The sequence below is a fragment of the Microcaecilia unicolor genome, chromosome 2 (assembly GCF_901765095.1).
Source record: "Microcaecilia unicolor chromosome 2, aMicUni1.1, whole genome shotgun sequence".
NCBI lineage: Eukaryota > Metazoa > Chordata > Amphibia > Gymnophiona > Siphonopidae > Microcaecilia > Microcaecilia unicolor.
The window spans coordinates 25,209,574-25,234,524 of record NC_044032.1 but is presented as its reverse complement, the minus strand read 5'-3'; the positions used below and the strand labels follow the sequence as shown (position 1 = coordinate 25,234,524).

Below are 24,951 nucleotides of genomic sequence, written 5' to 3'. Positions count from 1 at the left end.
TTTAAAAGTATTCTTACCATAAAATCATTAGTACAGTGTTCTGGTTTTGTAAAGTGCTGTCCCACAGAGGTAACATCCTGCTTGGCACTGGCATTTTTCATATGATGTCTATGTAAATTAAATCTTCAGCATCTGGCTTGTTTCTCCAATATAGCATCCTTCGTCACATTTTTTACACTGGATGACATATAATACATTGGAAGATGAGCATGTGAAGGATTCCTTTATGTTGAATATTTTTCCTTTGTGAATGAATGTGGGGTCTTGTGTCATGTTTTGGCATAGTTTGCAAGGATGTGTGCCGTTCTCTTCTTTTTGGGTCTCTGTTGAGAGCTTGCTTCTCACTAGCTTGTGTTTTAAATTGGGTGGCTGTCGGAAGGCCAACACTGGTGGGGATGGGAATATCTCTTTCAGTAATTACTACTACTACTACTACTACTTAACATTTCTAGAGCGCTACTAGGGTTACGCAGCAATGTACAGTTTAACAAAAAAGGACAGTCCCTGCTCAAAGGAGCTTACAATCTAAAGGACAAAATGTCAAGTTGGGGCAGTCTAGATTTCTTGAATAGAGGTATAGTGGTTAGGTGCCGAAGGTGACATTGAAGAGGTGGGCTTTGAGTAAGGATTTGAAGATGGGCAGGGAGGGGGCCTGGTGTATGGGCTCAGGGAGTTTATTCCAAGCATGGGGTGAGGTGAGGCAGAAAGGGCAGAGCCTGGAGTTGGCGGTGGTGGAGAAGGGTACAGAAAGGAGGGATTTGTCTTGAGAGCGGAGGTTACAGGTAGGAACATAAAGGGAGATGAGGGTAGAGAGGTAAGGAGGGGCTGCAGATCGAGTGCATGTGAAGGTTAGTAGGAGAAGCTTGAATTGTATCCGGTACTTGATCGGAAGCCAGTGAAGTGATTTGAGGAGAGGGGTGATATGTGTATATCGGTCCAGGCAGAAGATAAGACATGCATGCCCTCCCCAGTAGAGAGACCAGACACACCCACTAACTTTGAAATGATCAGAGGGGGAATGGAGGCAAAGAACCTAACTCTTCAAGGGACAGAGCTGTTGTTGACTGCAGCCAATCAGTAAAAGGTGGATTCTCTACTACTACTACTATTTAACATTTCTAAAGCGCTACTAGGGTTACGCAGCGCTGTACAATTTAACATAGAAAGATAGTCCCTGCTCAAAGAGCTTACAATCTAAAGGACAAATGTACAGTCAGACAAGCAGGGGTCATCAAACTGGGGCAGTCTAGATTTCCTGAAAGGTAAAAGGTTAGGTGCCGAAAGCAACATTGAAGAGGTGGGCTTTGAGCAAGGATTTGAAGATGGGTAGGGAGGGGGCTTGGCATATGGGCTCAGGAAGTTTATTCCAAGCATAGGGTGAGGCGAGTAGTGGTTGCAGATCTCTTATGATTTTCCTCAGTTTTTCCAGCTCTGGGTTGTATGTCACTATACGGGGGAGTTCTGTCCGTGGCTTTCTTTTCCTTGTACTGTAGCAGATTTTCCCTGGGTGTTTTGAGGGAGGAGGCAATATTCTTGGAGATTATTTTGGGGTTGTAGCCTTTCTGTTCGAAGGATGCGGTCAAGATTTTGAGGTGCCTCTCTCTGTCCCCTGGGTCAGAGCAGATACGGTGGTATCTTGTGGCTTGGCTGTGAATAATGGATTTTTTTTGTATGTGAAGGGTGGAAGCTGGAGTTGTGGAGGTAGCTGCATTTGTCTGTGGGTTTCCTATATATGGATGTTTGTATGTAGCCATTGCTGATTGAAACTGTGGTGTCCAAAAAATTGACTTTTTCTGGGGAGTAGTCAATTTTGAATCTGATTGTAGGATGGTATGTGTTGAAAGAATCAGGGCAGCACCCCAGTATGCTAGCCTCTTTATGGTTGAACTGGAAGAGACATTTCTGAATTCATATCAGACCACACCCCTAAAATACTACTGATATATTGATGACATTTTGATGATTTGGACTGAGGGGGAAGAAACTCTAAAATAATTTTACAGTATAAAGATACTGCTCCATAACAAAAGTAAACATGCCAAAATGTTTTACACTAGGAGCAGTCCCTGAGCCAGAGAGTTTAAATACTGGCCATGCTGCCCTTCAGTGGTATTTTACTGCAGTTTTTTTGTGCATTGGGAACAAAGTTAGGGCACCGTGCTGAAGGTTAGCACAGCTTGTTACAATAGGGCCAGACTAATTATCCCATTCAAGTGCTACAACTGCCCCTGGCTTCACTCTCCTTGCTTCACATGGGCTACTTCCCTGGATTCACTAAGTACCTCCCCAATGTCCATTAGATTAAATTGCAGGTAAAGCACTTACATGTACCTGGAAAGTGAGAAAAGTGTACCCAGACCAAGGCTAGATTATACCTTTTAAGGTGAACATTCTGCTTTAGACCTTGCTGGGCCCCAGCAGAAGTGCACAGGATACCTATCTTCTCAAATTAAGGACACATCGCAGATAGTAGAAGTTCCTCACAGTCAGAGTCGCCATCCAAATGGCTGCATATGGGTGATGTGTCTAGTGCTGCTTAGATGACGACTCTGGCTGTGAAGAATTAAGGCCAATTCCAGGCAAAATTCTACGTTCTGTGGCCTGTATATAAGGCAAGACAGATCGGGACAGGTTGGAGTGGGCTTTGATGGCAACTCCTGAAGTTGGAACTTAAGGACAGTGCCAGGTAGACCTCTACAGTCTATGTCCCAGAAACGAGCAAGAAAGACCAGGATCAAGTATTTTATACCACATTGTTAGTTTAACCATTAACCCTTTAGTGTCCAATGTTCCCATCAATCTGTTCCCATATGGCTTATTACGGGAACATTGGACACTAAAGGGTTTTAATTGATAATGAGTGTGAATGTTGGGAAGACTGGATGAACCCTTCAGGTCTTTATCTGCCTTCATCTACTCTGTTACATGGACTCAGGTCTTCCAAAACTGAGCACCAATTCTAAGTGAAAGATGGCCAGTCTGAAGCAATGTCACAGTATTACACTGCAGATCCAGTCCCAACTGGCCCCTTTCTGTTTACAAACAGAACAGTTACCTCAGCTTACGAACTTCACCGACTCGGCCACAAAGATGAGTTGAAGTGTCAGAAGTGCTGTCTTGAGTAGGCTCCAACCAAGGAGCATGGGATCCTTTTTATCTAGGTCGATAGAAGCCCTATAAGTTGTTCTTGTGTTTGCCTAGTTCAAAACATGTTCAATTTAAAATTGTTTGCACTGTCATTTTTATTATTACTCCCCCAAATCACAAAACATTTTTCCAATCAGTATTTTCAAAAGGAAAAGATAGACTTTTTTTGTAGAAAATAACCTTTCCTGTTCTGATTTTGGACATTTTACATAAAAAGTCCAAATTCAGACTTAGATGTCATATCCAAAAATGCCCCTTGTGCATTTGACTTGCCCAATGTCACAAAGAGTAGCAGTAGGAATTGAACCCATGTTGCCAGGATCAAAGCCCACTGCACTAACCATTAAGCCACTCCTCCTCTGTTTTGGACATCTTGCATTTTGATATCTTTTGTTCGAAAATGGACCAAAAGAAAAAGGACGTCCAAATCACAAGACGGACATAGCATTTTCAAACACAAAAGTCATCTTTTTCGAAAATGACTTTTCCTGTTCAGAATTTGGATGTTTTTGTAAAACGTCCAAATTCTGATTTAGACGTTCTATCAAAAATGCCCCTCTTTGTTTCACAAATATGTTAAGACTCAGGGGCGTAGCCAGACAGCAGATTTTGGGTGGGCCTAGGCAAGAAGTGGGTAAGCACCAAGCGTTCTCCCCCCTCCCCCCCCCCAAATACACACCAAAAAAATATCTCAGCTGGTGGGAAAATGCTTCTCTCCATCTTGGCAGTCTGCAGCAGGCATGCGCTGAAAACTGAGCATGCACAGGTAACAGTATTGTGGAGAGCAGCATTTTTGTTACCATCAGGGGGAAGTCTTCAGTTGGTGGAGCTTGGGATCCCCACCAGCTACCGCTAAATGTGTGCCTCAGCCCTACGTGGGTGGGCCCCGGCCCACCCAGGCCCACCTGTGGCTACGCCACTGGTTAAGATGTCGCCTTAAGAAAAGTTACATTGTTTCCCTAATGAGGCTTAGGTTCAATTCAAATTATGTGTTTTAATATTTAAACTTTTATAGGGGGATTTACCCCACTACTTTGATACGCAGTGCTGAGTTGATAGTTGCAACACCGCTTATATTCTTTGAATTTATCACAGAAGGAAAATCACCTTGGCTGGAAATGACTTCTAGAAGAGTACAGAAGCAGTAGCGGCAGGGGCTGCCAATTGCCCCTCGATTTCTACCTCCAGCCACCGATGTGATGCTCGTGACTATGGAATCCCTATGCCCTATATCCTCCCACTAAGTTGTTGCACTCTCCAACACCTAGCCCATGCGACTCCCACCTGTTCAACTATCTACTCACCTCTATAATATAACTTATCCTCCTCTGATTCCTACCTCCAACCACTATTACAGCTCACAGAATACGGAGTCTCTGTGCCCTAAGGCATCAAAACATCTAACCGTGAGTAAATTATCTATATTTATTCAATAATTGAAATCTTAGAAAGAAAGAGACTTCAGTTCTATTTTGTTATGCCAAGGACACCCTTCACATTGGAAGTAACTAGCTAAGAAGAGACAAAGAACTATTCCACCCCCCCCCCCCCCACACCTCCTCCGCTCACTAATATCATAGAGGACCGGAGCAACTATTGATCTCTATAGCTCAAGGCAAGCCGAAAATACATAAACCACAGAAGACCAGAACACAAGCTTCCATCACAAAAAACAAAGTCCTACCACGCACCCTATCAAACATGGCCTACTTGCAGCCCAAAGTGAATTGAAACCATCATGAATACCATCAAACTACTCCTAGCAATCTACTCCTTATCACTGATCCACCTAACACTAACCACCCCACTCACAGAAAGTAACACCATACCAATACTACATAACTATCATAGACTGAACAGATACACCACACCTCACCACACTGACAACAACCAAAACGATGGAAGAACACAAACAAACAGACAACCTCAACAGAAGGGAAAGAAAGATCATAAAAAATCCACACAAACTAAGAAACGACAACTGACAAAAGTCCACATAACACCGAACACAGAAAACCCATACCAAAAAATTCAAGTAGGTTGCATTAATGCCAGATCTGTGGTAAACAAAACAACAATAGTAACAGACTGGATCATGTCAGAAAAAATCGATCTACTCTTCATCACTGAAACCTGGATCCATGATCAAGAGGACCCTATAATCCTAAACCTATGCCCCCCAGGTAACAAAATCACTCACTGGACCAGAAAGGAAAAGAGAGGCGGAGGCATAGCACTAATATATCGATCCCATTTTACCATCGAAACCACTGTCGAGTCCATAACAACCCAACTCGAAATAGCCTCAATCAAAATCCACCACAAAACCCTGCTCGACCACCTAAATTACGTACTGTTATACAGACCACCATGCAATTGGAACAAAAGCCAGCCAATCTTCATGGACTTCATTTCAAATACAGGGGTTCTCTTCGCATACGAAAACACATAACCCACAGCACAAGAGGCCAAATAGACCCAGAAACATTCTGGCAACAGATATACAATAACAACTGGACAACTCAAACGGACTCTATATACTACCTCTCAGAATGGGATAAAAGATGTAGAAGCATATTAGACCAAATAGCACCCTTACGAACAAGAACCTCACACTGACATAACTCGATACCATGGTTCAACGAAGAACTGAAAAAATTAAAAACACAGTCCAGGAAACTCGAATACGAATGGAAAAAAATAAAAGATGAACACACACGCAACGCATGGAAACAAATACAAAGAAAATACAAATACGCAATAAGACAGACCAAAAGATCATACTATAAAACTAAAATAGAGCCAGACTACAAAGACATGAAGAAACTATACCAGCTTGTGAACAAACTACTAGACATAACTCCGGCCACCTAAACCAATACTGACATCCCATCTGCAGACAATCTTGCTAAATACTTCAACGAAAAAATTGCAAACCTATGCAAAACTCTACCTCAGGACAACACGGATACCGAAAACTTCATCGATGGTTTGGACCCAACCCCTAGTGAATACCCAGCGGACAGCACTCACTGTCAATTGGATACCTGCCCAAATTACCTAATAAAATCCGCCCCCACCGCTTCATAGCAGACCTCACATCCCACTTAAACTACATGCTTCAACAAGGTCTCTTCCCTAAGGAAAAAGGCAACATCCTACTCACCCCTATCCCAAAAGTCACCAAGAAAAAAACGAATGACATCACCAACTACCGCCCAGTAGCATCTATCCCACTGGTAGTCAAATTAATGGAAAGCATGGTAACCAAACAACTTAATGATTACATAAACAAATTCACAATACTACACGAATCATAATCAGGATTTCGCCCCCTACATTGCACCAAAACAGTATTAATTACTCTCCTAACTAAATTCAAGCAGGAAATAGCAACAGGTAAAAGCATACTTCTCCTCCAATTCGACATGTCTAGTGCGTTCGACATGGTCAACCATAAAATACTACTAAGACTCCTAGATTACTTCGGGATTGGTGGAAACACACATAAATGGATCAAGGGTTTCCTAACCACTAGAACATAGCAAGTGAAATCAAACTCAACCATATCATCACCATGGAAAGCAGACTGCGGAGTATCACAAGGATCACCATTATCACCGATCCTTTTCAACCTTATGATGACCCCACTACCCAAGTCCTTATCCAACCAAGGCCTTAACCCATTCATCTACGCAGATGATGTCACAATATACATCCCTTACAAACATGATCTGGCAGAAATCACCAACGAAATCAAGCTCAGCTTGAACATCATGGGCTCGTGGGCAAATGCGTTCCAACTAAAACTCAACACAGAAAAAACACACTGTCTCACCATCTCATCCCAATACAACACGTATAAACCCTCAAAAATTAACACCTCAGGATACATCCTTCCTATATCAGACAGCCTGAAAATTCTCGGCGTTACAATCGACCAGAACCTCTAACTAGAGAACCAAGCAAAATCCACAATAAAGAAAATGTTTCACTCAGTGGGGAATCTCAAACGCGTGAAACCATTCCTCCTGAGGGAAATATTCCGCAATTTGATACAATCAATGGTACTAAGACTACTGCAATGGAAATTATGCAGGATGCAAAGAACAAATCATAAAGAAACTTCAGACCGCTCAAAACACAGCAGCCAGGCTTATATTTGGAAAAACGCAGTTTGAAAGCACCAAACCCCTCCGAGAAAAACTGCACTGGCTCCCAATCAAAGAACGTATTGCTTTCAAAATCTGCACCCTGGTTCATAAAATTATTTACAGCGAAGCCCCGGGATACATGACAGACATCATAGACCTGCCAACCAGAAAAACAATAGGATCAGCTCGAACATATCTAAATCTCCACTACCCAAGCTGCAAAAGAATTGAATACAAATCAACTTATGCATCCAACTTTTCCTATTTAAGTGCACAACTATGGAACACACTGCCAAAAGTCGTAAAAACAACGTATGACCACCTAAATTTCCGGAAATCACTAAAAACAAACCTGTTCAAAAAGGCATATCCCACCGACCCAACATAAAAGCCTGAATATCTGCAACACAATGAAACCAAAGCTCGTAATGGACATAACAACTCTTTCTCGCTAAGATCCCCTAATGTATCTGTCATAGATGAATCTTATTCTACCACAACATCACCTTGTATTTGTTCATACCGGAATTGTTGAATGCCGATACGGTACTATGTAAGCCACATTGAGCCTGAAAATAGGTGGGAAAATGTGGGATACAAATGTAACAAATAAAAAAATATTTATTTTATTTATTTGTTACATTTGCATCCCACATTTCCCACCTATTTGTAGGCTCAATGTGGCTTACATAGTACCGGAGAGGCCTTTGCAGGCTCCGATGTGAACAAACACAGGGTGATGTTGTGGTAAGATTAAGTTCATGTGGCACAGCCACATTAGGGAATCGGAGAACGGAAGGGTTGTGTTATGTCCATTACGTGCTTTAGTTTGGTTGTGTTGCAGAGATTAGGCATTTGAGTTGGATCGGTAGGGTATGCCTTTTTAAACAGGTTGGTTTTTAGTGATTTCCGGAAGTTTAGGTGGTCGTACATCGATTTCAAGGCTTTTGATAGTGCGTTCCACAGTTGTGTGCTTATGTAGGAAAAACTAGATGCGTAAGTTGTTTTGTATTTAAGTCCTTTGCAGCTTGGGTAGTGCAGATTTAGATAAGATCGTGTTGATTCAGATGTATTTCTAATTGGTAAGTTGATCAAGTCTGTCATGTAACTCGGGGCTTCTCCGTAGATGATTTTGTGAACCAAGGTGCAGATTTTGAAGGCGATGCGTTCTTTGATTAGGAGCCAGTGTAGTTTTTCGCGGAGGGGTTTTGCGTTTTCAAATCGCGTTTTACCAAATATAAGCCTAGCTGCCGTGTTTTGAGCGGTGTCTTCCTTTTTGTACCAGGCCCAGGTCCCTCCCATTGGAGTAGTCTACCTTCCATTCTAAATATTCAATAACTCCTTTCAAATCTGAAAAACTTTCCTATTTTGGAAGTTTATGTTATCCAGGTGCTGTTAGCTTTATATCTTTCATTTTATTTTGTTATTTACATGTCACGATGATGGGTTTTTATACTTGTTTCACTGTAACATAGTAACATAGTAAATGACGGCAGAAAAAGACCTGCATGGTCCATCCAGTCTGCTCAACAAGATAAACTCATGTGCGCTACTTTTTGTGTATACCTTACCTTGATTTGTACCTGTCCTTTTCAGGGCACAGACTGTGTAAGTCTGCCCAGCACTATCCCCGCCTCCCGCCACCGGCTCTGCCACCCAATCTCGGCTAAGCTCCTTAGGATCCATTCCTTCTGAACAGGATTCCTTTATGTTTATCCCATACGTGTTTGAATTCTGTTACCGTTTTCATTTCCACCACCTCCTGCGGGAGGGCATTCCAAGCATCCACTACTCTCTCCGTGAAAAAATACTTCCTGACATTTTTCTTGAGTCTGCCCCCCTTCAATCTCATTTCATGTCCTCTCGTTCTACTGCCTTCGCACAGTCTGTCTCAGTAGCTTATGGCCAATATGTGATCTGCCATGAACTGTATTGGTAATGGTGAAATATAGATCCTATTGTAATTTATTGTCTAAATCACTGATTCCCAGACTAGGTTCCTCAAACTCTCTTCCAGGCTTCCTCATGAAGTTATTGCTTATATACTGCTCAAACAAAAAAAACAGCACCACGGGCCTTTAAAAATGGAACACAGTTCTTTAATGAATGAGCAAGCCATAACTAGATCAGAGCAGCTTACAGAAAAACAAAATAGGACAGTTTCCTACAAAAACATAGTACAAGTACAAATCTAAGGCTGGCCAGCTCAGTCAGTAGAGTATGAGACTCTTAATCTTAGGGTCGTGGGCAGAGGCGTATCTGAACTGCAGCAGTAGGGGGGGCCAGAGCCAGAGTGAGGGGGCACATTATAGCCCCCCCCCGCCGCTACCACCGCCGTCGTCACTGACCCCCCCCCCTGCCATGTCACCGACCCCCCCCCCCCCCGCCGCCGTCACCTACCTTTGCTGGCGGGGGACCCCAACCCCCACCAGCCGAGCTGAGGTCTTTGAAGTTCTTCTTCATCCTCGTGCTGTTCAACTGCTGAATCCAGTTTTGGAGTCTGATGTCGCAGCACGTTGTACGTGCAGGACGAGACTCACAGACTCTGTTTCTGTGAGTCTGACGTCCTGCACGTACAACGTGCTGCGACGTCAGACTCCGAAACTGGATGCAGCTTTGAACAGCACGAGGACGAAGAAGAACTTCAAAGACCTCGGCTCGGCTGGCAGGGGTTGGGGTCCCCTGCCAGCTGAAGGAATATTTTTAAAGGCAGCGGCAGGAGGAAGTGGACCTTGGCTGGCGGGGGTTGGGGTCCCCCGCCAGCAAAGGTAGGTGACGGCGGGGGAGGGTTGACGGCGGTAGGGGGGTCCAGGGCAAAATCTGCGAGGGGCCTAGGCCCCTGTGGCCCCACGCAGATACGCCCCTGGTCATGGGTTTGAGTCCCACGCTGGGCGGCTACAGACCTTTTAACAGAGAGGAGGTTGGAAACAAGCAGATAGGTGGGGGTCACCCTCAATGTTGGCCAAAAAAGTCATGGAAACCTTACAGATGAAAAGGCGAGGGAAGTAGCTGGAAGCAGGTAACTTGCTGGATCTGAACAGAGGTGGTTTTACCATAGTGAGATGGTGACGGGGTAAGGTGAGTTCCTTTTTGTAATTAAAATCTAGAATTGTAATTAAACTCTGGAATTCGTTGCCAGAGAATGTGGTAAAGGCGGTTAACTTAGCAGAGTGTAAAAAAGGTTTGGATGGTTTCCTAAAGGAAAAGTCCATACACCATTATTAACTGGATTTGGGGAAAATCCACTATTTCTGGGATAAGCAAAGGTCCAGCATCCTGTTTCCAATAGTGGCCAATCCAGGTCACAAATACCTGGCAAGATCCCAAAAAAGTACAAAACATTCAGTTCAATCAGTACTCTGGGATGAATATCATCCGGTCCGGGAGATTTGCTACTCTTCAGTTTGTAGAACTGCCCCATTACATCCTCCAGTTTCTACATAAATTGAGGGTTCCTCAGGATATGAAAAAAAAAAAAAAAGACACAGTAGGGTATCCACCATAGTGAAAAAAAGTTTGGGAATCACTGGACTAAATGTTAGTGATATTTTAATAATTGTAATTCCTGGGATCTGCTTAGAGCTTTAGTAGTGGAATATAAGCAACATAATATAACGTAACTCTGCCATTTCTACCGCCTTGTGCCGCAAAGGCTCCAGTCACAAGAAAAAGGAGAACAAACCCTTCCACAAATAACCCACAGAAGAATTAAAAAAAAAAAGTAGAAGACACCAAGACAAAACTGCCGGGATGGCCAAAGCCCCAGTTTATTTCAAGTTCAGAGAGACATATACAAGGTCACTTTCCAAGAACCCAGCACAGGCTGCATTTCAGCATTAATGCCTTCATCAGGGGTCCTCCGAATGGCGCTATCAGAAAACTGGACTGCTGACTCACAGTATAATGAAAGTCAAATGGGGAAATAAATCAAAATATGCCTCTTACATCCGGAACAAACAGCAAATGAATGGCATCTCTGGCTTATAGAAGGCACGTCATTCATTAGCCGTTTGCAAAGGCTCCAGTGACATCTTACATTCCCTCCCTTGTGACTGAATCTGCAGCACCGTCTCGGTTCTATTGCTGAGCTCTGGATTATGCACAAAGGATCTAATGAAAACCGCCACAGAACAGCTTTGCTGAATTTGTATGTTTTATTTGAACAGTAGTTGCTACGTCTGGCAAGATGAACAGTCAAGTAGGTTGGGCTCCCACAGGATCCCATCAGTAATGGGTTGGAAAGACCGAGGCCACGTTTCTTCTGCTCTTCTTTACTGAGCTCCCTGGCTGATGTTCACTCTCTCTTGAAGATCTTCTTGGCTTCTACTCCTTCATACAAGTAGGTCTAAAGTTTAAACAAAACAAAAAAAAAGTTTAACTGACATGTTCCCTGTTGCATAATATTATGTCTGTAGGTGCTCAGAGTCCCTGTGATGTTAAATGAATGAGAGATCCATAGCTGAAGCTCCTTCACTTCATCCAGAGAGGAGTAATTTGTTTAGCCCCTTTCGTTTGAAATATTAGCTTGTGTGTCTAGGAGTCAGCGAACATAGTATCACATTACAGAACTCCCTTCCCCCTCTAAAAAAAAAATCAGCCACCCCATCGGAGAAGCTTGTCAGCTGGAGTCAGCTCCTGAGCCAGGGCCGCCAAGAGACTGGGCCAGGCCCAGGACAAGGCCGCCCCCAGGCCCCCCTACCCGAGGTCGCTGGGCCCCCTCTCCACCCGCCACCGGGCCGGGCCCTCTCTCCACCCCCGAGCCCTCTGCAGTAACCTTAAGCGCCTCCCTCACCTTCGCAGCAAGCAGCGGCAGACCTCTCCTTCCTTCCGTGCCCAGCCCTCGCGGAACTTATGTCAGGCGAGGGCGGGACACGGAAGGAAGGAGTGGTCTGCTGCTGCTTGCTGTGAAGGTGAGGGAGGCGCTTAAGGTCAGTTCCGGGAGCGATGGAGGGCGGACGGGCCGGACTGCGGCGCCGGGCCCCCCCCCGGAGGCCCGGGCCCGGGGAATTTTGTCCCCCCCTTTCGGCAGCCCTGTCCTGAGCTCCACTAGAATAACCACCACTATCACCAGGAGTAGCTCAGGGACACTATTCACAGGAAAACCAGAACCTCCACAGCCATTTCACAAATGAGTTCTGAAGCTCTTACAAGCCTAGGGGTGGACAACCTTGGTGCTCAAGGCCCACAACCCAGTCAGGTTTTCAGATTTCCCCAATGAATATGCACAAGATCCAGTTACATGCACTGCCTCCATGGTATGCAAATAGATATCATGCATATTCATTGGGGAAATCCTGAAAATCTGACTGGGTTGCGGCCCTTGAGGACCAAGGTTGCCCACCCCTGCACTAGCCCATTTGGCTATCAGGATATCCACATTAATATGTAAGTCTTGTGTATTATTTCCTGTGGATACATTGGAGGTAGCACATGAGAGATCATGAAAACTACATGGGATAGTGAGAACTTCAGGACCTGCTTTACAAAGGCAGTGGTGCGTGGTGTAGCCACAGGGGAGGGGGTGCCTTAGGGGCTCCCGCCCCCCTCTGCAAGAGGAAGAGAATACCAGCAGACATGCTTTGACTGCCAATATTGGCTTTCCCGCACATGCGCAGTAATGCAAAGATAACTTTATTGTGGTAGAGGGTAGGGGGAGAGAATACCAGACCCCCTTAAGTCCACCTTGTGGGGTAACCCCCAAAAATGGACCTGGCTACACCCATGGTGCAAAGATTAAGGGAACAGCATTTTCCTAATCAATCCTTTAGAAGTAGGAAGCAATACAAATCTATAGGATGTAATCTCATTCCAAAGCTGCCAAATAAATTAAGTTTGTGGAATATCAATGCATATGCATGAATATTTTGCATTTCTTCAACAGATGAGTTGAACTGTTATAATCCTTTATGAGGTTAACATGTTGGGAGAAGCATTACACAGGCCTATCCAATCTACTCAACCATACCACACTGATACATCTAGCAGTCTGCTTAGATGAGTGTTAAGATCCCAAAGTTAACAGAGTAGAAGTCTTGGCAGTAAGACACAGGTATGGGGCTAACCACTGTCAAAACTAGTAAGGTAGGGCTCCAGCTTGTCCTGAGGACTCCCAGCCAGTTGGCTTTCGGAATATCCACAATGAACATGCTTCAGGTTCATTGCATGCAATGAAGATTCTCTCAAACATATCCATTATGGATATCTTGACTACCCAAGTGGCTAGGAGTCCATAGGACAAATTGGGAACCACTGCTCTTGAAGACAAAGTCAGGAGTCATAAGTACATAAGTACATAAGCAATGCCATGCTGGGAAAAGACCAAGGGTCCATCGAGCCCAGCATCTTGTCCACGACAGCGGCCAATCCAGGCCAAGGGCACCTGGCAAGCTTCCCAAACGTACAAACATTCTATACATGTTATTCCTGGAATTTTGGTTTTTTCCAAGTCCGTTTAGTAGCGGTTTATGGACTTGTCCTTTAGGAAACCGTCCAAGCCCTTTTTAAACTCTGCTAAGCTAACCGCCTTCACCACATTTTCCAGCAATGAATTCCAGAGTCATGACTGACTACCACAGTCCTCTGAGCCGAGGTTTAAAAACCTGAACAGATCTGTTCTGCAGGGAGGGATGGCAGCAGTAAGGTATAAACGCTGCATCAGTGGCTTGTCTAGGTGGAGACTGAGTACACAGGAAGGATGGTGGATATGTGAACAGCCTCCCAGGACAGGAAGAAGGGCGGAGGGAAAGCAGTATTCATAGAAACAGTTTTGAAGAATTAGAGGATCCTTTGGGTGTGGTTCTGCTAAATGTTGGGAAAATCCACTGCTATTTCTGGGATAAGTAGCATAAAATGTATTGACCTTTTTGGGGATCTTGCCAGGTAATTGTGACCTAGATTGGCCACTGTTGGAAACAGGATGCTGGGCTTGATGGGCCTTTGGTCTGTCCCAGTATGCCAACACTTATGTACTTGGGATTCTGAATGGAATCTTGCTATTCTTTGGGGTTCTACATGGAAAGTTGCTACTCTTTGAGGTTCTACATGGAATGTTGCTACTATATGGGTTTCTGCCATGTATTTGTGACCTGGATTGACCACTGTTGGAAACATGATACTGGGACTGATGGACCTTTGGTCTGTCCCAGTGTGGCAATACTTATGTACTTATGATAAGCCGAGGGTGCCTAGTGCTGGGGGTTACAACCTATTGCAACCTTCTCCTCGCTGGCCTCCGCTTAGCCACCTATCCCCCCTTCAATCTGTCCAAAATTCCGCCGCACGTCTTATCTACCGCGTGAACCGATACTCTCATATCACCCCTCTCCTCAAGTCGCTTCACTGGCTCCCAATCCACTACCATATACAGTTCAAGCTTCTCCTATTGACCTTCAAGTGCACTCAATCTGCAGCCCCCCATTACCTCTCTACCCTCCTCTCCCCGTATGTTCCCACCCGTAACCTCCGCTCTCAGGACAAATCACTCCTTTCTGTACCCTTCTCCACCACCACCAACTCCAGACTCCGCCCCTTCTGCCTCGCATCACCTTATGCCTGGAACAGACTTCCTGAGCCCATACGCCATGCGCCCTCCCTGCCCATTTTCAAGTCCTTACTCAAGGCCCATCTCTTCTCCCTTGCTTTTGGCGCCTAACCACCTTCCCATTCCTGATACCTACACTGACTACATAGTTTTTACCTTTAGATTGTAAGCTCTCTTGAGCAGGGACTGTCCTTCCCCATGTTTAAACTTGTACAGCGCTATAGAAATGCTAAGTAGTAGTAGTAAGGAAGGGCAATTTCTCATGGACTCACAGCTATGTCCTCAAGACCTCAGTTCTAGAAACCTTGTGCCTACAACTCATCCTCCAGTGCTCAGTAGGGATGGGTTATCTTTTGCAGCAACGTGGCCGATGATTCCTAGATTGGCATCGGGGCATACATGCAAACTTGTGTATTTATGTACACAGTATTGGGGAAAGGGCACACTCTTTCTACAGTGTACATTATTTTTGGCAAAGAAAAATTCCTGTAAACACAGGATGAAAATTCTCTAGCTGCCCATCCCTAGTGGTCAGACATCAAACTGTGAAAGGATGCCTCTCATCGTTTTCTACACATGCTCTCCCACTGCCTAATTTATTAAGAGCTTAAAGGGGGCTGGTTCTGGGCTACCCCATCCCAAGTGTCCTGTGCTGGATACATGTAACAGCACTACTCAGATGTTCTTTGAGTTTTTGAATGAGTTGGAAGCTTCCATCAGCACTGGAGAGATCTATTAAGGGAAAGGGAAATGGGACTTGATATGCCGCCTTTCTGAGGTTTTTTGCAACTACATTCAAAGTGGTTTACATATATTCAGGTACTTATTTTTGTACCAGGGGTAATGGAGGGTTAAGTGACTTACCCAGAGTCACAAGGAGCTGCAGTGGGAATCGAACTCAGTTCCCCAGGATCAAAGTCCACTGCACTAACCACTAGGCTACTCCTCCACTCCAACACATTTAACTCAAATGAAAGCTCTGGAACTTTCTGGAAAGTGAGAAATCAGCAGTGTAAACTTACCTGTATAAGCTCACCCCCCGCAATTTCTTGTTCTGTCTTCAGAAGTTTCTTGTTATCTTTACGATTAAAGTTGCCTTCCAATTTGAGTCCAAGTCGCCGCCAAATGCCCTAAAACCAGATAGGACATGATGGTAGTCACAAATCCTGGCTTCTGACACAGGAAGTGATGACCAAGAGGCATATTTGATATAACCTAGTACCTGGAAAGCAACAAGGGTGACATCATTTCCAGTAATTGGCCAGATAAATTATGGTTTATGTGTTTATGGCCGTTTGTAAAACATAAATCTGTGGTTTACATTAAACACAAAGAACAGAACATCAAAGGTTAGAATTAATTAGATGTTTTGACACCATAGCGAACAATGTGTTACCTACTGTTACTGCTGATCTCTGGCTCCTTTCTAAGGACTGCAGAATAGATCAGGGTGGGAGTACTTAACACTGATAAGATACCTGAACTAAGATTGTAACCAGGGGTGTGCTGGAAAATTTTTAACAATGGGCTCTCTCTCCAGGCATAGCCAGCTCAGCAATTTTGGGGAGGGGGGGTGTCGGGGGGGGGATGCATGCCTCTCTCTCCATCCTCCCTATGTACAGGCACACTAGGAATACCTTTGAAGGGATGTTGAGTCCCACCAATTAATAAATTGACCGCCACCACTATTGCCAGTGGCGTAGCTACGCGGGGCCACGGGGGCCTCGGTTCCCCCCTAAAAAAAATTCCCTCTGGGCCCCTGGTTTTACTGGCGGGGGGTCCCCAACCCCCACCAGCTGAAGCGTTGTCCAGTGCCGGTCTCTGGCACCGCCGTGTTGCCTGTCCTGCTCTCTTTCCCTCTCATCTGTCACGCTCCTTTTAGTGAAACTGAGCATGCTCAGTTTCACTAAAAGAAGCGTGCAGGATGTGAGGGGAAGACAGAGCAGGGCCGGAGACCAGGGCTGGATAATGCTTCAGCTGGTAGGGATTGGGGACCCCCGCCAGCCAAGGTATTTGCTGCGGCAGTGGGTGGGGAGTGGCAGGGTGGCAGGGGGAGAGCGGCAGGGTGACGGGGGCAGCAAGGCGGCGGGGCGGCAGCAAGGCGGCAGACCAATATGTACCCCCCCCACCTCGGGCTCTGGCCCCTCCCACCGCGAGGTCTGGCTGTGCCCCTGCTGCTTGTTTCCATTCCAGCTCTGAGCAGTATTCTGGGACTTCTCCCAGCCTGCTGCTCAGAGCTGGAAACAAGGAGCGGGGAGCAGCAGCACTCTATTTACTTGGGGCTCAGCATCTCCACCCCCAAAATAAAGGAGAATTCAGGAGGGGGCTTGAGCCCACCTTTTGGGAGCCAGTTGTTAAAGTAGCCACAGGGGACCTACTTTAACAACTGGCTCTCATGAGCCTGTGAGAGCCCACTCCAGCACATCACCGATTGTAACACCGCATTTGGTATTCCAGAGGAGGTCAAGCCACACCTAACAGAGCCTAATCAATTAGCACAGCTCTGCCCATTCCCTCTCCTCCCGGTATACTCTGGAGAGGTCCTGAACTCCACAGAGCAGCAAGCACCTCTACACCAGGACGCTATTGGTTCGTGCACTGAGAAGAGAGACATTCAAAAAGAATGAAAGCCAAACACCTACTGGACTCTGCATCTCTCACCTTCCCCATCCCAAAATTCATCCCTGGTGATCCAGCAGACCCCTCACTTCCTCCCACCAGAGCTTTAAAGATGGAAGGCAGGAGTGAGGCCTACTCATTACTACCTCTACTATCATCTTCAAAAATCTGTAAGCTTCAACGCTCATCACTCTGCGTCTACAAGTGTCATCGTGAAAAATGGCAGCACATCCCAGGAGGCACCATATGGTATCAGCTGCTATCATTTTTTTTTTTTAAAAACAAAAAACATGGTGGCACAGAGGCAGGAGCGAGTGAGCGTCCTCTTAAGTGTTTGAGGGAGGGGGAGCTGTAGGAGAGGAGGCAGCTCAGGGATCCCAGGAAAGTGCAGTACCTCATGTCACCTTAGATCACTCTCTGCTCTAGCACTAGATTTTACTGTGCTTTACAGAGGGGAACATTCTAGTTTTAGCTATTTGAAGTGCACCTCATCACTCTTTGATGCAGTATTTTTATGCTGATTTTCCAACGCTGATGTCTGATTAGCGCAGGGAAAGTCCAGCAATACGAAATGCGGTTTAGTGCCTAGTCCTGTAACTTCCCAGAGCTGCAGACTGGCAGATCTCAAGCTTTGTTATGCAAGTGCCATGCTAAGTTTCTTAGACCTCCCCCCCTACACACACATGATTTCCTATGTTCTTGCTCTGTTCTTCCACCCACTATACAATTGCCATCAGTCTGAAGGGCATTCAAAGCCATCCGAGACAATAGTTCATAGAAGGAAACCTGGTTTGGCAGGAAAACAATTAAAATCTGTATTGATTTGCCAGAAAACCGAAAGCATTCAAAGCAAGACATGCTATCAGCTCCCAAAAGCAGCAGGTGTTGTGTCATGTGTAGATACCACAGCAGTGTTATTCTGTGGTAAGGTAGTGCTGTCTGTTAGATTCACCCCATCCTCCTCAGGACAAGGTATTAGATTTGCCTTCCCTGGACCAGCTGTTCACAGGACCCCTCTTACCACCAGCTTTATCCCCAACATGCTATACTCATGAATCTCTTCCAATCTGAAAACCATATCCGAGGCATTGAAAACACTTGATTCATGGACACTGAATTGCTTTCCATTCTGCTTGATTGTCATCAGGTTGTCCTGAGCTGCTAACTTCCCATCCACACCTGCAAAAAGAGAACAGGGTTTTTACCTAGGCCAGTGGGAGGGGAAAACAATTCTTCCATATGGATGTGCAGGAGGCAAGTGCCTCTGCCTTCCCCCTCCCCACCACCACCCCACCCCACCCCACCCACTCAGGCTGAGGAGAGCCCACAGGGAGGGGGATGCACAACAGAGGATCAGTACATGCTTAGAGCGCTGTACCTTTTTGTAACACATGGATCAACACACACCCTCCCCAAGCCGAATCCTATTTATCAATCCAAATGGGCTACATAAACACAAGATCTGTAGTCAACAAAACAGCAATTATAACAGACTGGATCACAACAGACAATCTTGACCTCTTATTCATCACTGAAACCTCAAAGACCCCATAATCTTAGATCTATGCCCACCAGGATACAAAATTACCCACTGGACATGAAATGGAAAAAGAGGAGGAGGAATAGCTATAATCTACAAATCCCAATTCACCATCACAACCACAGCTGAATCCATTCTGCCACAACTTGAAATTGCTTCGGTCAGAATCAATCACCCAAACCTACAGGAACACCTAACTGCAGTACTGCTGTATAGACTGCCAGGCAACTGGCAAGACTCCCAAACACACTTCATGGACTTTATTTCCAATACATGTGTCTCTACCTCAAATCTTATTATAGTAGGGGATATTAACCTACACCTTGAAGACCCCACCTCAACAAGCACCCAAGAATGTGAAGAACTCCTACAATTATGGGACCTTCATATGCCAAACGCGCAACCAACTCACAGTAAAGGACACACATTAGACATCATCACACACAAATTTGACACCGACCTAAACCTTGTACTAACAGATACAAAGTGGACACCCACACCGTGGTCCGACCACTACAAAGCAAACATCTTCCTCCAATGGCAAATGAAAGTCCCACCCAATAAACAAGAACGAAAAACCTACACCACGAGAGGAAAAATAGACCCAACAATATTCTGGCAACAGATCTATGACAATGAATGGACAATAAAGACAGATACAAACCAAGATTGGGACAATATATGCAGATACATACTAGACAACATAGCTCCAATCCAAACCAGAACCTCACACAGAAAGAACTCACTACCATGGTTCAATGAAGACTTGAAAAAACTTAAAACACAAGTCAGAAGGTTAGAACGAGCATGGAACAAAAAGAAAAATGACTCCACACTCGAGGCCTGGAAACAACTACTTAGAAAATACAAATACACCATAAGACAAACTAAAAGAACATATTACAAAACTACAATCGGCCTAAATTACAAGGACACACATAAACTCTTCCAACTGGTGAACAAATTACTAGACACTACACCAGTCACTTCTAACAACATAGATGCACCTACAGCAGACAGTCTCGCTAAATACTTCAACGAGAAAATCGTAAAACTACGACTTCAGATACCTATCAGTATCACCAACTACGCTACACTCCTTGACTGTCTAGACCCAGACCCTGGTGTATACCCAGCGGACAGAACCTGGACCAACTTCGAGACGTTATCAGAAGACACCATCTCCCAAACGCTAAAAATATTTGCTAAATCTCATTGCAAGCTAGACATATGTCCTAATAACCTTATAACATTTGCCCCTCAACAATTTATAACAGACCTCACAGAACATCTGAACTATATGCTACAAAATGGACTCTTCCCAAAGGAGAAAGGAAATATTCTACTTACCCCCGTACCCAAAGATGCAAAGAAAAGTGCTAGTGAACTAACTAACTACAGACCAGTAGCATCTATCCCCCTAATAACCAAAATAATGGAGGATATGGTAACCAAACAGCTCACCAATTATTTAAATAAGTTCTCAATTCTCCACGACTCCCAATCAGGATTTCGGTCTAACCACAGCACTGAAACAGTACTAGTCACTCTCATGTCCAAATTCAAACAACTGATCACAACTGGCAATAACATACTACTTCTACAATTTGACTTGTCCAGCGCTTTCGATATGGTTGACCATAATATATTACTACACCTCCTTGATTACTTCGGAATTGGAGGCAACGTTCTTAATTGGTTCAAGGGATTCCTAACCACAAGATCATACCAAGTGACATCTAACTCGACTACTTCAGCCACATGGACACCAGAATGTGGAGTTCCACAAGGATCCCCCCTCTCACCGACTCTATTCAACTTAATGATGATACCCTTGGCCAAACTACTATCCAACCAACACCTCAACCTATACATATATGCAGATGACGTAACGATCTACATCCCATTCAAACAAGATTTAAAGGAAATTTCCAGCGACATCAACCAAAGTCTTCATATCATGCATTCATGGGCGGATGCATTCAAGCTGAAACTTAATGCAGAAAAAACCCAATGCCTAATACTCATCTCACAACACAACAAGAGCGAATTCACCACCATAAACACACCAAACCTGACACTCCCCATTTTGGACACCCTAAAAATTCTTGGTGTTACTATCGATCGACATCTAACACTGGAGAGCCATGCGAAAAACACAACCAAGAGGATGTTCCACTCAATGTGGAAATTAAAAAGAGTAAGACCTTTCTTCCCAAGAACAATCTTCCGTAACTTAGTACAATCAATGGTACTCAGCCACCTAGACTATTGTAACGCACTCTACGCTGGCTGTAAAGAACAAATAATCAAGAAACTCCATGCAGCCCAGAACACCGCAGCCAGACTTCGGAAAGGCAAAATATGAAAGTGTGAAACCCCTACGAGAAAAGTTACACTGGCTCCCACTTAAAGAACGCATCACGTTCAAGATCTGCACCTTAGTTCACAAAATTATCCACGGAGATGCCCCAGCCTATATGTCAGACCTTATAGACTTACCAACCAGGAACGCCAAAAGATCAGCCCGCACATTCCTTAATTTTCATTTCCCAAGCTGCAAAGATTTAAAATACAAACTTACGCATGCATCAAATTTTTCCTATGTGAGTGCCAAGTTATGGAACATACTGCCGCGGAACCTAAAAATAATCTACGATCTAACAAACTTTCGTATATCATTGAAGAGTCATCTCTTTAACAAGGCATACCACACAGAGCAACACATGTAATTGCATACATCTCCTATACCTATATTCAGAACTGTTTGTATAACATATGCTTGTTTTAAACTTCTACTTTGATACTCAAAAAATCTCTATGTAACAATAAGTGATTACGTTATAATCTATATACCACCAAGAACGACACATTGTAAGCCACATTGAGCCTGCAAAAAGGTGGGAAAATGTGGGATACAAATGCAATAAATAAATAAATGGATACTGGAGTGGAATAAATGGAATGAGCTGAAGGGTCTCAAGAAGTCTTCTATATGAGGCAGAGCTGCCAAGTTATCCATTCCAGGAGGGAGACTTTTTGACCAGTCCTGGATTTCTGCAAACCTCATCTGGTGCATTATGGGACCTGCAGCACTGATTTCATTGGATAGAATCATAGACTACAAATGTTACACTGCTTTGGGATGCAAGTTTAAAACCAGGACCAGCCAAAGTCTCCCTCCTGGAATGGGTAACTTGGCTGTTCTGTGTGAGAGCAGACAAGCCCAAAAGGTCAGCTTATAACCTTCATACTCACAATGTGCCTCATCTCATCACCATCATCACCATTTGAAAACAGGTAAAGAGCTTTAATGCACTTAGCTTAGTGTTACTGATTAGCTCCTTTTCTGTCATCCAGGCCTGGTTTTTCTCTCACTGTCCACTGAGGCTTTAACTAAGAAAAGGGAGACAAGTCCATGAAGGCAACAGGTAAAACCAGGCCTGGATCAACAATTGCTAACTTTTGAAAATGATTGGGCTGCTACATACAACCGAAAGTCACTTCCCTGGACACAATGAAGGAGCTGGTTCAGTTTGGTACAAAGTGACTCATTTGCTTAGTACAAGCGAGACCACAGACCCCTTTGGGCAAAATCTGAGCATTCAGCCCTGTCCCTAGAATGGTTACAATTAGGGTTACCATATTTTGTCCCCCAAAAAGGAGGACACATGCCCCGCCCCTTTCACACCCCGCCCCCTGTCACACCCCGCCCCCTGTCACACCCTTGCTCCACCCCATGTTACATTTTCTCCTCCCCCCTGTCACACACCCTGTCAACCCCCCTCCCCTTACCTTACTACTGCCCTGGTGGTCTAGTGACCTCTTTGGGGCAGGAAAGTGCCCCCTCTTTCCTGCCCGGAGCGCTGCCCTGGACGCATCCTTCCTGTTGCTGATTGCGGAGCCAATTCAAAATGGCCGCTGAGAGCTGAATTCTCGCGAGGCCACTTCAACTCTCGGCGGCCATTTTGAATTGGCTCTGCGATCAGCAACAGGAAGGATGCGTCCAGGGCAGAGCTCCGGGCAGAAAAGAGGTGGCTCTTTCCTGCCCCGAAGGCGGAAGAGGTCACTTGACCACCAGGGCAGTAGTAACCCTTGTTCACTTGTTCAGAACCCTTATTTTATCATCCTCACTTTAATATTCCCTTATCTCTTGTTCGTCCTGTTTGTCTGTCCTAATTAGATTGTAAGCTCTGTCGAGCAGGGACTTTCTCTTCATGTTCAAGTGTACAGCGCTGCGTATGTCTAGTAGCGCTAAAGCAATGATAAGTAGTAGTAGTAGTAAGCAAAACCCGCCCAGTTGCCCGGACATGTCCTCAAAAAGAGGACATGTCCGGGTAAATATGGTAACCCTAGTTACAATAAGACTGCCAACTAGATCCAGTTGATTCACTCCTGGGTTAACCCCTTTATAGCTTTATAGCTTTGCATTTCTTAAGGAATGCAATGGGGGGGAACCCAGGACTGGATCAACCTTCTTACAATTTCTGTTTTAGGTGCAGATTTCCCCAATCCCTCTCCTTTACAATTGGTACCACACCCATACAATCAGCTTTTCATATTCCACATTAGGTGAAAGCTGCTGTGGAAAAAAGATTACAAGTAAAACAGCAGCACCCTGATGATTACAAACAGAGCGCTTGAAGAGCACCATCTAATCAGCTTCGCCTCCCTAACAGCTGGGTCGTTATTAGGACACTCCGTACCTTGTTAGAAGGAAATGTGACAGACACTGTTCTAAGAAGGACCACCTTCAACTTCTACAAAACGTGGGTTTCTTATTCCTTAGTCCCCCTAGTACCCTGATGGCGAACCTATGACACGCGTGTCAGCACTGACACGCGTAGCCATTTTTGATGACACGCGGCGCCGCCGCAGTGTGGTCCGCCCTCCCTCCTCTCTCCCGGAAACTAACCTTAAAGCCTCCTTTCACGTCGCAGCAAGCAGCAGCAGGGCAGGCCACTCCTTCCTTCCGTGTCCTGCCCTCGCCTGACGTAACGTCCGCAAGGGCAGAGCACAGAAGGAAGGAGGAGAGGTCTGCCCTGCTGCTGCTTGCTGCGACGTGAAAGGAGGCTTTAAGGTTAGTTCTGGGCCCGGTAGCAAGTGGACGGGGGGGGCCCAGCGACCTCGGGTGGGCAGCGATCTCGGGTAGGGGGGGCCCAGGGGCGGTCCTAGTAGATTTTTCTCGAAGTGACACACCACCCGAGTTATGCTCGGTTTTTTCGCGAATTTTGACACAACAAGCTCAAAAGGTTGCCCATCACTGCCCTAGTAGTAAGTTACAGGGGAAGCCACAGCTGCACCCCGTCTGCTTCCAATGCCCTGGAATGAGGTGTCAGAGAGGTGGAAAATACTCACTGGTGCTGTCACTCCAAAGGAGGAAGGTGTTACCACATTTAATCAAATTCCCTCTGCGAGGTTGTGGGATAAAGAAAGCCCACCATCCCCTACAAAGCATGCACCAGCCCTGCAAACAAGAGATACGTTTTGTTTCTTATTCTGCACTGAGTAGACTAGATCCAGCTCACCCATTACTTCCATGAACTTGTCATAGTTCTCAGTGCGATCCAACTTCCAGGTCCCATCAAAAGCCATGCTGGAGAGTGAGTGAGAGGAAGCTGGGCTCAACCTGAGATGAAGAGTCCCTGCTCAGCTGCAATGTATACACTCACTTATCTGAGCTCCCATCAAGCTGCTGAGGTGGCTGGCTAAAGTTCAGGGTCAGGTTACCTGCCCTGGTGCCCACCCATTGACCCCACCCAGAGCTGGAAGCCTGGTACCTACTGTTCTGGGAGGGTGATGTTCTTTATAGTAACTACAGCTTAGATGCTCCAGGAGAGGGAAGAAAGGCTTCCAGGTCCCTGGCATGTGCAGTCCTGCTCACTGTATGGCAGGCAGCCACTCCTCTCTGCCCTGCAACCAGCTCTCCTGCCTTTCACCTTGTCCCTTCA

The 24,951-nt window shown here is 45.3% G+C and overlaps 1 protein-coding gene across 5 annotated transcripts in view; it reads right to left on the bottom strand.

Moving 5' to 3' along the window:
* Positions 1 to 24,741, bottom strand: part of LOC115462820 (fatty acid-binding protein, intestinal-like) — a 59,864-nt gene extending 35,123 nt beyond the window's left edge. The window contains exons 1-5 of one of the 5 annotated variants that reach the window (XR_003940960.1): positions 24,529 to 24,741; positions 18,482 to 18,639; positions 16,064 to 16,151; positions 15,864 to 15,971; positions 11,045 to 11,646 (exon numbers count right to left, since the gene is read on the bottom strand). Coding sequence is in view for 4 of the 5 variants with exons in the window: in XM_030192846.1 (XP_030048706.1) it covers positions 11,596 to 11,646; positions 15,864 to 15,971; positions 18,482 to 18,639; positions 24,529 to 24,595 (384 nt within the window). In the remaining variant the exon portion in view is untranslated. Of the gene's footprint in view, positions 1 to 8,399; positions 8,410 to 11,044; positions 11,647 to 15,827; positions 15,972 to 16,063; positions 16,152 to 18,481; positions 18,640 to 24,528 lie in introns of those variants that run through there. The other 4 variants (XM_030192847.1, XM_030192846.1, XM_030192848.1 and 1 more) reach the window with 4 other exon arrangements.
* Positions 24,742 to 24,951: the final 210 nt, after the last annotated feature.